General features: G+C 37.9%; 1 protein-coding gene across 50 annotated transcripts in view; it reads right to left on the bottom strand.

Annotated features, from left to right (window-relative positions):
- Window positions 1-12,886, bottom strand: part of CLASP2 (cytoplasmic linker associated protein 2) — a 223,721-nt gene that overhangs the window by 109,906 nt on the left and 100,929 nt on the right. For all 50 annotated transcript variants that reach the window (XM_055284306.2, XM_055284138.2, XM_063612518.1 and 47 more), the window contains 6 exons: window positions 10,296-10,366; window positions 6,878-6,937; window positions 5,686-5,763; window positions 4,873-5,040; window positions 2,442-2,497; window positions 1,238-1,411 (listed from right to left, as the gene is read on the bottom strand). In XM_055284306.2, the coding sequence (XP_055140281.1) occupies window positions 1,238-1,411; window positions 2,442-2,497; window positions 4,873-5,040; window positions 5,686-5,763; window positions 6,878-6,937; window positions 10,296-10,366 (607 nt within the window). The remainder of the gene's footprint in view (window positions 1-1,237; window positions 1,412-2,441; window positions 2,498-4,872; window positions 5,041-5,685; window positions 5,764-6,877; window positions 6,938-10,295; window positions 10,367-12,886) is intronic.

Here is a 12,886-nt window from a genome sequence, read left to right as displayed (position 1 = left end):
TTTTTTTTTTTTGACGGAGTCTCACTCTGTCGCCCAGGCTGGAATGCAATGGCACGATTTTGGCTCACTGCAGCCTCTGCCTCCTGGGTTCAAGTGATTCTCCTGCCTCAGCCTCCCAAGTAGCTGGGATTACAGGCATGAGCCACCATGCCCAGCTAAGTTTTGCATTTTTAGTAGAGATAGGGTTTTGCCACATTGGCCAGGCTGTTCACGAACTCCTGACCTCAGGTGATCTGCCCGCCTCGGTCCGAAATACCTTTGCGTGTCATGTTGGTGCTCAAAAAATTTCAGATTTTGGAGCATTTCAGATTTCAGATTTTTTTTTTTTTTTTTTTTTGAGACGGAGTCTCGCTCTGTCACCCAGGCTGGAGTGCAGTGGCGCGATCTCGGCTCACTGCAAGCTCCGCCTCCCGGGTTCACGCCATTCTCCTGCCTCAGCCTCTCTGAGTAGCTGGGACTACAGGCGCCCGCCACCACGCCCGGCTAATTTTTTGTATTTTTAGTAGAGACGGGGTTTCACCATGGTCTCGATCTCCTGACCTCGTGATCCGCCTGCCTCGGCCTCCCAAAGTGCTGGGATTACAAGCGTGAGCCACCGCGCCCGGCCCCAGATTTCAGATTTTTAGATTAGGTATGCTTAACCTGTATTGTGTTCTGGCGATCTGCCTGTGTTCCACCAGTACTACCCAAAAGAAAAAAATGGAAGCATGAAGAATAGATACGCAATATGGATAATCAACCTCAACTTTTTAATTTGATGGACATAAAAACATGAAAAAACCAAACTGAACAGAGTTTTGGAATATATGTTTAGGGTTTGGTTAGACAGAGTAGAGCTTTGCAGTTCTCCCAGATCTCCAAAAGGCTTCACATTCTTGGTAAGAGAAGAGAAGTAGGAGAAAGAAGACAGGAAAGCTAGATACAAAGCCAATTCCCTTCCCAAACCCCCTTAGAAACCAGTGGCTAGATGTGGTAGAAGTGCAGTTATGAAAATTCTACAGGCAATCATGGACTCAAGAATTGTTTCTTTGATCATGATGATGATGAGAACAAGGGAAAAGGAGAAACAAGGCAGCTCAGATTCCTCAGAAGTGTGTCCCCAATATAGAATTATATTAAAACATATGGACTATCCTTAAATAACAAGAATGAATAGAAATGATTAAGGTATATGAACTTGTCTTCACAGAGATCAGAGAGAGAACATGGTACAATTTTCCATAATCAGTTCTCTTACCTAGTGATGCATAGGAACCTGGATTCAGGGCACCTGCACCTAAGCGCCCACTTCGCACAGACTGTCCAGCAGCATGATGTGCCTTGGCACCAGCAGCAGCATTCACATCAATGTCACTTCGTGAACGCTGCAGGCTTCCTGGAAGGGAACTGGCTTTGCTGCTGCCTGCTGATACTATGAAATACAAAGCAAAGGTAACCTGTCTCATTTAAATCACTGAAAACATGAAAATTATATAAACCTGACTACCATGAGATAATCTGATGACAAATGGTCAACAAAAAGGCAGTGGCCAAATGGACAGTACTATTAAGCATTTCAAAGTCAGAATGCCTCAGTTTCAATCACAACTAAGTCTTCAGCAATTTTCTCAATATTTCTCTGCCTTATTCCTCTCCCATAAAAATGGGAAAAATGATGACATTCTGACTGTTAAATTCATAGGACTGTTTTGTAGATGAAGAGATGATGTTTAGGACTGATTTGTGCAAAGGAAGCACTGTACAAGATAAATAGAAGGCAGCAGTATTATTTTTTACTATGAGAAAAATACAAGAAAAACTAGTCCAGGAGTAGAGATATTAAAAAATTAATGGAGGTTCTGCCACTCCGTGGGAATGTAAATTAAGTCATGCAATTTCTGGTCTTTAGCTTTTCAGTTTTTTATTTTTATTTTATTTTTTTGAGACGAAGTCTCGCTCTGTCACCCAGGCTGGAGTGCAGTGGCGTGATCTCAACTCACTGCAACCTCCACTTCTTGGGTTCAAGTGATTCTCCTGCCTCAGCCTCCTGAGTAGCTGGGATTATGGGCATGTGCCACCATGCCCGGCTAATTTTTGTATTTTTAGTGGAGATGGGGTTTCCCCATGTTGGCCAGGCTGGTCAGGAGTTTTATAAACTGTGAGTTATGACCCATTAATAGGTTGTAAAATCAACTGAGTGCATCATGAGAATTGAAATGAAACGATTATGAAGAAATGAAACGATTGAAAACAGAGTGCAGCACAAGTAAGAGTAAGTATGGCTTCCTGGAACTTCGGGTTTTATAATATATGTATACCTGTATACATATACAGGTACAGTGCATATGTGTGGTATTGGGTTACCATGTAAAATGATCTTTTCACTATGGAGCACATCAAAAGAGTTTGAAGGCTACTGTTTTAAAGATAAAATAGGTTATAACTCTTAAAGAGAAAATTACCTCTTCCAGCCACAGTTGATGGATTTGCTGTAGACCATTTGGAAGAAAAAGCGCGACTGCAAAGTATAAAAAATGCTTTTAGTAAGAAGATAATTTAACACTCCTCCGATAAAAACCAATAAAATACTACTGAATTTTGTGGAAAGTTGAGAAGTATTTCTTTTTTTTTTTGAGACAGAGTCTTGCTGTGTCACCCAGGCTAGAGTGTAGTCCTATAATCATGGCTCACTACAGTCTTGACCTCCCAGACTCAAGTGATCATCCCACCTCAACCTCTCAAGTCACCTGGGACTATATGTGCATGCCACCAAGCGTGGCTAATTTTTAAATTTTTAATAGAGATTGGGTTTCCCTATGTTTCCCAGGCTGGTCTCAAACTCCTGGGCTCAAGTGTGATCCTCCTACCCCAGCCTCTCAAAGTGCTGGAATTATATGTGTGAGCCACCATGCTTAGCTGGTACTTCCAATTTTAACTCTCCTTTTACAAATCGCATTACAACAGTTCCTCCCAATCATCATTTATCAATGGTGTCTCAATTAGCTATGAAGCAAAAATAAAATACTGGCAGTGAATAAAGACCGTAAGCTCTACAGAGATAGGGATCAGGTTGCCTTTGTTCATTCTGCTCCTCAACACACATCATGGTGACCACCAAAGAGAACTCGGTAACAGTACTATTATTATTCACTCGTATCCTGAGATATTTTACTTAGAAGGAGAAAGGGGTAGTGTTATCACTAGCACGTAGGCAACTCAGCATAACCAAAGCCTCTCTCACCTAAGTTGTAAGGTTGTAATGTCCGTGTAATGTTTAAGCTAACATAATAATTATTTTTATAAGCGTCTCCCAAAATTGTTATTCTCTTAGATTGAGGCAGATCACTTTAAGGTTCACAGAATCTAAAGTTGTTTATGTTTAAAAATGTTACATTAGAGCAATATAAAATATCTTCCTTTAGATCCTTTGTACTCAAAATATGGTCCATGAACAAACAGCATTTAGCATCACCTAGGAGCTTGCAAAAAATGAAAAATCTCAGGCCCCAACCCAAAATTATTGAATCAGATTCTAGATTTTAAAAAGATCTTCAGGTGATTCATATATACTTTAAAGTTTGAGCATAATTAATAAAAAGAGAACAAAAGCAACAAAGACAGCTCATTTCAGATGAGGAACTTATCACAAATTTAAATAGAAGTTTAAACAGAAATTTAAATAAAAGTTTAGACAGGTCATTATTCCTACAACAATTATTTTTGAAATCAGATCATATCTGCTTTTACTCTGAAAACCTGTAAGAAACTGAACTTTAGTACAGTATTTGAATGACCCATTGAGTGCCTGCTTAAATTCTGTACCCTAGGTACCTCACTTGCCTCACCCTGGTCCCAGTTTTGCATCAGAGTTGCCAAGGCAACCAGCAATCTTTGTGGTGGTCAAGATCCCAAAAAGAAAGAAATTACAGAGTTTTTTGGAAACAGAGTCTAGCTCTGTTTCCCAGGCTGGAGTGCAGTGGCACCATCTCAGCTCACTGTAACCTCTGCCTCCCAGGTTCAAGCGATTCTCCTGCCTCAGCCTCCCGAGTAGCTGGGATTACAGGCACCCGCCACCATGCCTGGCTAATTTTTAGTAGAGATGGGGTTTCACCATGTTGGCCAGGCTGGTCTCGAACTCCTGACCTCAGTTGATCTGCTCGCCTTGGCCTCTCAAAGTGCTGGGATTACAGGCATGAGTTACCATGCCTGGCCTAAGCTGACATTCTCTGAGCTGCTCTTCCCTGGGGGAAATCTAAAGATATGTGGCCCAGGGCAAGAGGTCACGAAGAGGGACAGGGCCAGTGCTAGGAAGTGGAGAAGGCATCAGTAATTTTAGCAATCTCTTAGGGCTAGAGAGACAGAAAACAGGGTTATGGCTGCTAAAGCAGTAAGGATTTGAGGTAGCCGACATCAAGATAAGAATGGAGTTACAGAGAACTAACTCAGATACTAGATAATGTTGTCCCTTGAGGGATTTCCTGAATTTTTAAGTTGTGCGAGAGGTTAGGAAGGAGAGCAGACTACTCACACAGTGTTGTAGAATTCTCAAGATAACTTCTGAATCTCCATTACAATTCCTCCATTAAATGGGCTATTTATTGTAAGTACTATTTTTGTGGTATTAAAAAAAAATGTAGTGCTTCCCAGGCTTCTACAGACATGAACATATTGAAGCAAAATATGAATCATAGAACTCTTTATCCAAAGAGAAGGAATTATGCTGGCAAGTAATCCAACTATTGAAACAGTAGACCAAAATAAATAAGTATATTAGAGTTATCATTCTTTCAAGGCTTTAGGTGAAAGCAAACAGATATTCAAGTATCCAACTTACGAAACTTTAGGGAGTTGAGGAGAGGAAGAGACTAGTAATCATTATTTATATGACCTTACTTGAGACTTTCCTGTGAGCTGGATGAGGACCTGTCTGATTGTGGAAGAGATGCTACACTGCCAGAACTCTTTAAGTAAGTTTGAAGACTCTTCTGATAAGACGGCTCAAGGGAATTATATAATGTTTCAGCTTCACCAGGAAAGTGGTTTCTAAGACCCATGTATGTCCTGTTAAAAAAAAGAAAAGCAGATAAAGTAATGGCTTTACATAATTAGACATTAACAGTAACGTGTACGTTCAAGAAGGATGAAGATAAGCCCACTGGTTTTCAGCATTATCTGCTATTTGTCAGGTGAACACTTTCTAAATTGAACAAGTTCCAGTGGAAAGACTGAAGGCTTCTGAGAAAAGCAGATCTCAGTTCAAAACCTGCTGTGCCACTTATAGTTTGTGTGGCCTTGGGTAAACTCCTAAGTGTCCAAATTGCAGTTGCCGTCTATGGAGATAACACTATCTTTGGAGAATCATTCTAAGGATTAGAAAATAACATATAACAAGTACTTCAAACAATATCAGGTACACAATACAAACTTGATAAATGATAGTTCTTTTTATTCATGATGAAACTGAATACGTTATGATAAAAAAAGAATACTGATGATTATACATCAGTGGCAATATGTAGGAAGCTGTTAGATGTCTAGTACATGTAATGTTAGACGTCTAGTACATGTAATAGAGAAAAAACAATCTTAATTTTACTGGAGGGCTAGTCAAGTAAAATACTTGGACACTTCTGATATTTTCATTCTCTTATTACATTTTTTTAAAAAAAGATTAAACTGTCACAAAACTATACTACACCGACTTACTTTCTTGCCTCCACTCTGGCCTCAGCATCTGCATCATGAATTCCCTTTTTAATAGTTTCAACCAAGACGGCTGCATGTCTATAAAATAAAATACATCTTTAGAGTTATGATAAAGCTGTATGTTTCACCACAAATGGTACTTAGTGCCTATATGTTACATATTAATCACAAACAGGTAGGCGAGATAAAAATTAGTGTACAATAATAAATCTAAAACCATAAGATTTTCTAATTATCTGCCCCATATGTTTTATTCATGTATGGTTTCCTTCTGACAATCCAATTATTATAAATCTAAAAGTAATTATTTTTATATGGAATTCAGATAGGGTATAAATACATAGTACCTACATTTTTAATTTTTAATAAATTAGAGAAAAAAGAATCTTCTGTGTACTAATCCACCACTGTAGAAATGATTTGCTAAGTGTGATCAGTTGTGATCTGACCAAATTTGAATAGTAGCTGCCACAGAAGAATGCAAAGAAAACTTGAAATTGTATTATGCCTACATTAAACAACAAATTCTATTTTTTAAAAATGAGCTTTAAGAATTCAAGAATTTTCATGAAAATGAAAAATCAGCAATATACTCAAGGTAAATACAGTATCTTCCAAGCTTCAAACTTGAAGCTAATGAGAAATATAGCCATGCAAATAGCTGGTAACCAATCAGCTGCCCACATTTTCCTCTCCTTCATCTCAGAGTTACACTAGACATTGCCCAGTATATACTTGACCAATGACATATGACAGCTGGTGTGGAGAAACTTCCCAACAAATATCTCTTCTTAAAAGATCTTAAAAGATCTCGTCTTAAAAATCTCTTTCCTCTGAAAGGAGGCTCCTTCCATCTTAAATCATTCATTACATGATTGATTACACTTCAGGAAACTTACATCATTATGACTAGAGATACATTTTTAAACTTTTGCCCAACTCAACTTGGAGTATCTTATATAACCCATTCTATTTGAGAAACCCTTACCCATCCCACAAACAAAGAAGAAAATCATACTATTCATAGTTGTAATGAGTAAGAGGGGCACACCACCACCACAGCTTTAAAGGAAAACCAGTACAAATAACTTTTGAAGCAAAATGAGAAATAATGTAAAACCAATACCATCAACTTCTAAAGAACTGGTGACAGTGGGGAGGAAAGTGGGAGGAAGAAAGAGGGAATGCATACCTTTCCAATGAATGAGTCTGCCACTCTTGCAACAATAAATCTAAAAATTCAAATGAACGTCTGAAAAATAAAAGTTAAATGATAACTAAATGTTGTATTGAGAAATACATTAACACTTTCTTTTATACTACTACATTTTGCCCCCTAAATTAAAGCATAAGACATGTTTTTAGATATCTTTTTTTTTTTTTTTTTGAGACGGAGTTTCACTCTTGTCGCCCAGGCTGGAGTGCAATGGCACGATCTCGGCTCACTGCAACCTCTGCCTCCCAGGTTCAAGTGATTCTCTTGTCTCGGCCTCCCAAGTAACTGTGAATACTGAACTTACTCAGGATCCAATTATTGTTATGCTAAACAGTTCAAAAATACTTTAAGAGTTCCCCATAATTTTAACTTAAAATGTTTGTCAAATATAAACCTTAAGGCTGGGCGTGGTGGTTCATGCCTGTAATCTCAGCACTTTGGAAGGCTGAGGTGGGTGGATCACTTGAGGTCAGGAGTTCGAGACCAGCCTGGCCAACATGGTGAAGCCCTGTCTCTATTAAAAATACAAAAATTAGCTGGGTATGGTGGTGTATGCCTGTATTCCCAGCTACTTGAGAGGTGGAGGCAAGAGAATGGCTTGAACCTGGGAGGCGGAGGTTGCAGTGAGCCGAGATCCCGCCACTGTACTCCAGCCTGGGCAACAGAGTGAGAACCTGTCTCAAAAATAAATAAATAAAATTTAACAAGTTTCATTTATTAATTTAAAAATATTTATTAAACAACTATACTCTTCACAGTGAAGATATACAGTGATCAAGAAAGCCACAACAATCTGGATCTTTCATCTTTACACTGTTTCCTTACATATGTATGTATATGACTTTACATAAAGTTTGTGTACATTTTCTCCTAAGTCCTCTATTTCTCAGTTTCTTCAGCTGTCTCATACTTGAGCTCCTCTCCTTCCTTGGCATTTGATGACACAGCTCTGACCTGTATTTCTTCCTTTATTAACACTTTTTCCTTCACTTTCCCTTAAACAGATGCTCACCTGGTTGGTACCAATATTAGCCCACTTATCTTTTTATAGTCTTTTTATTGAGGCAACATAATCTGTACCCTTAGTTCTGCCTATGAGATATAATTATCACATCTAGTCCTGTATCTCCAGCATTGGTGTGTCACTTCAGCTGTCAAAGTTCCAACTAGTTTATGGATGTCTCTACACAGGCAGTGAATATCAACTCAAACACTACATAGAAAACAACGAATTAATTCGTACCCTTTCAAATCTACTCTTTTAGCTCATATACTACAGATTAGGAAATGAGAAATGAGGAGGTTAAATTAACTTGCTCAAAGTGCTGAAGTTAGAACTTAAACCTTGGCATTCTGACTCCAGAGCTCACAGTCTGAAGCACTTGACACCACCCTCCTCATCTATATCCAATTATCAAGTCTCATTTCTACACATGAAATATATTTTGAATTTGTTAATTAAATAAAACCTCCTTCAATCAATTATCAACACAGTTCAACACAGTTCTAGTTCAGACTCTGCCTCTCTCTTCCATGAATTATAACAACTCCTACCTAATTAAACAATGCTTTTCATTGTTTCTTTTCAATCACTTTCATAGCTGGAGTAAAAATTAGGCTTGGACATCACCTCCTCACCAAAAATCTACAACTGTCAAAGATTCCTACTATCTATGAAATAATGTCAAAATTCCTCTTCATAACATTCAAAGCCCTCCACGCTATGATCTCAACTTACTCCCCAGCCCTCAACCACCTTCTTTTCCCAGTGAAACCTTTCATTTATCATATGTTCTGGCCTCAGGGGCCTATCTGATGGCTCTGCAGCATATGGCACAGCTTTACATTTCTGCTTAGGTTGTACTCCACTCACTCTCCCTATAGTTAATGGATTGCTCCCCACTTTAAAGGCAATTCTATGATACATTTTCTGATTTTGTCTTCTGTCACATTCTTATTTCTCCAATTACCATTTTCCTCAATGTAAGACGGGTTGGTTAAACTGTTCTGTAAAGAGCTGGAGAGTAAATATTTTAAGCTTTGTGGACCTCATACAATGTCTCATATTCTTCACCCCCCATCCCCTACCTTTTAAATCACCCTTTAACAACATAAAAAACACCCTTAGCATGCAGGCTGTACAAAACCAGACTGTTGGTCACATTTTACCTGCAAGCTGTTGTTTGCTGACCCCTGACACAAGACAGAGATGACTGAACAACTGTTGTCAAAAGTTTGAACCACTTCAAATAACAATGTCTTATTCAGCTTCTTCCTAACACAGTATTTAACTAAACATATTTACCTAACTTAAAAAGGTAGAGTTCTTTACAATCTTCTTAAACATCAAATGTACAAATCTTGTTTTTCCTGTCTTTACTATTGTTGGTGATAGTGGTGTGAAAGTTGTCAGAATCAAAATGAAGTCATTTGTGTTACAACACACGCACATACACACACACTTGACAAATAGAGCTGAGGAAGGCCATTAAGGGTGAGTTCTCATGAATAAATGACTGATAACAAAAGCTATCACAAAAGACTCCAAAAAAACACAACCTTGCACAAAGGCTATCGCAACCTTACAAAAACAAACAAACAAAAATTCTGCAAGGACGTCTACCCAGCAACTGCCTGTCCAACCTCAAGTTGGCATCACCCTTGTTACTGATCCTTGGAGCCAAGGATAACTACCTCAAAATGATTACGTAATCTTCCTCATTTTTCCTTTAAAAACCTTTGTTTTCCTTTACCTCCCTGAATACGCACATAGTTTACTATTGTACGCAAAATACCATAGCAATGCTCTTTCCTGCATATATACTAATACCATTTTCTTTCAGAGAAACTCTCTGTTATTTTAGTTTACAGGTGTGATGTTAAGAATTGTAGAAACCAGAGACAGAGGCAGACACTAACTGAAAGACCTGATAGGGCTATATACTCTGTTCCAAACACCAGGCTACATTCTACTAATGTGTATCTCATTTAATCCTTACGTTCCATGGGGTTGACATTATTAGCTCTACTAACCTATGCAGGGATTAAGGTTCAGAGCAGTTAAATAATTGCCTAAGGTAGAACAGTCAGTGGCAGTTGTAGGACTCTAGCCCAGACCTGACTCTGTACTCCTTGTTCTCTGAAAACCAAGGCAACCAGCAGCCCAAATCAACCAAAGCTTAATATAATAAAACTAAGAAAAGTGGGTGGTCATAATAATCACTTCATCCCTTTTCCCTTACATGAGATATGACTAAAAAAACAAAACAAAACACATTTTTATGGTTTTCTGGAAGGCAAGAAATTAATGACCAATTCTTGCACCAGACCAATAATTAAACAATGCAGTATCAGAGCTATACTAATAACAACAACAACAAAAAATTAAACTTACCTCCTCACGGGAACTGATTTTGATGTGCAATTGCTTGTTATTAAAGGTATAAGTCTGGGTACATGAGTATGCTGAAAAAGATGTTTTAGAAAAGGTTGAAAATACTACACACTTCATGTGGTCCTTTCTTCTATTTGCCTTACATTCAAGTATTTAGTTATGTTACAAGAGGACAAAAAGACCAGATATTAGATTTGAAAGAAATTAAGACCAGTCTTGAAAAGTTTTCCCGAATGAATGTAATATAATGATAATACAGTTGCAAAAGGACAGGTGTGGATATAATATGATCTAACAAAGAAAAAACCATTTAACTGCAAAGAACTGTTAGGACAATATAGTCTTGGGGGAGACGGCGCACTAAGAGGGACTGGGCATGTACTGGCCACATTTTCTGAAGTAACATGGCTACTGCTGGTAAAAAATCATAATTGCAATGCCATCAAAGCAGGTAGTCGAGTGAATCTATTTCCCTAACTATTGCGAATGCACTTTGAAATGGTGGTCTTAATAGAACTTTCACTTCATTCTGGCTGAATCATATCTCTCTAGAATTCAAGTAGAAGTTCCACAAAGACATAATCTTCTGATTTCTATTAGTAATTCTTATGCCCTTCTTTAGTGAAGCAAACACTAAAAAGTTCATAATAGACATTAACATAAGCATACATATTTAATTCCTTAAATCTCCTATATTCCTTCTGAGCTAATGGTACAGGCTGGGTTATCTAGGAAGCAGGCTATGACATGGAGTTTAGCATGCAGGATATGTATTAGGAAGTGCCCTTGAAAGACAAATATCACATGTTCTCACTCATGTGGGAGATAAACAAAAGTGGATCTCATGAAGATAGGTTAGTCATGATCAGAGGCTAGGAAGGATAGCAGGGAGGAGGGAGTGAAAAGGGGTTGATTAATAGGTATAAGAGTTAGAACAATAAGATCTAGTGTTCAATAGATCAGTAGGTTGACTATGGTTAACAACAATCTATTGTACATTTCAAAATAGCTAAAAGAGAATAATTAGAATGTTCCTAGCATAAAGATAAATATTTAAGGTGATTAATTCCCTATTACCCTAATTTGACACTGACACATATGAATGCATTAAAATATCACATGTACCCCCAAAATATGTACATCTATTACATATTAATTTTTTGTAAATGCCCTTGGGATTACCACCTGTGGACATGAGAAGAAGGAAGCAGGAGTGGAGCAGGCAGAGGAAGAAATTGAACTGTGATACAGCCCAAGGCTATCTTTGCCCAAAGCCATTACGAAGCTCTAATCTGAAATAGTCCTTGAGAATACTCCTGAATTGGACCAAGATGGCCAAACCTTTATACTTCCACATCAATCAGTTATTGGATATGGGCAATACTGGGAAGGGGCAAGACCTTGGGAAAGGCAGCTCTCTAGCTGAAATAATCCTTTAAAAGACTGGCAGCGGAAGGCTGTCTACTAACAGTTCTCCTAGCATTGGGGAAACAAGTCTTTCATTGAAGGAAAGTGCATATGGCACATCAGTGTTTGTCACAGCTAACTCAACCAAAATAAAAGGAAAAACCTTTTTTCAGCCACTACAGAGAAACGATCTACAGACTTGAAGCTGCTGAAGATAAGAATAATGCAAGAAAGTGTGCTGACATGCCTGTTAGTCAACTGTTCAATTCAGCATGGAAGGACTCTGTGGACCTGCTCCCTACAGCATCCACAAGAGCCCATTTCTCAAACATTACTATGGAGGTAAAACCCATGGAGATCCCCTAGCTACAACAACTATAAAGGAGGTCTTACCTACCACACTCCTCCCTTTTTCTTCTAACCTCTGCAAAATCCTAATGCTGGGTTAATCACATCCATGACAGTGGCAAGGATGGAGAGATAGACTAACCTAACTATTGCTACATCATATTCAGGGGGAGCTGTACCAAAGGAAAGTAAAAATTTGCATCAATTACAGATGAAGCATTCAATCAAACACTAAGTCAGAACAATTTACACTTTATTCATATAAGTTGACAACAGGGGAAAAAAAGCTTCTCTAAAATTAAAAAGAGAATTAGAAATTAGGTACAGCAATCTAAGGAAGTAGACTCTTAGGAAATCAAGCAAAGAAAAACAGGAGGTAATACTTAAAAATTATTGTATTATTGGTGAGATGATAGGCTAGTATAATAACGTGAAAAATGAGCAATTTAAAAACAAAGTATAAAGAGTAAAGCCTGAGAATCACAAAATGGGTACTTTCAAATAAGTAGAATTTAAAGGAATTTTTCCTTACATACAGCTGTAAGACAAAGAGACAAGAAGTTATTCAAAAAATGATAAATGACATCGAGGATTTCAGAATTTGTGTAACACAAGTAACAGCAGGAAAAGATCTGAGCCAATAAGACAGAAGTACCAAATAAAGATCCATGAAAATTAACATAAATTTAAGATAACCAATTTCAGTCAAAAATCCTTGTCCACTGTATAAGAATAGTATTAGTGAAACACAATTGACTCCTAGACCTGCTGTGGGGAAACTCTTCACACAAAGGGATTGTCTTATAAAACTTCCTAAAGGTTGCTTGTTAGTGGTG

The sequence above is a fragment of the Symphalangus syndactylus genome, chromosome 1, assembly GCF_028878055.3.
Source record: "Symphalangus syndactylus isolate Jambi chromosome 1, NHGRI_mSymSyn1-v2.1_pri, whole genome shotgun sequence".
Lineage (NCBI taxonomy): Eukaryota > Metazoa > Chordata > Mammalia > Primates > Hylobatidae > Symphalangus > Symphalangus syndactylus.
This window is presented reverse-complemented; position numbering and strand designations above follow the sequence as displayed.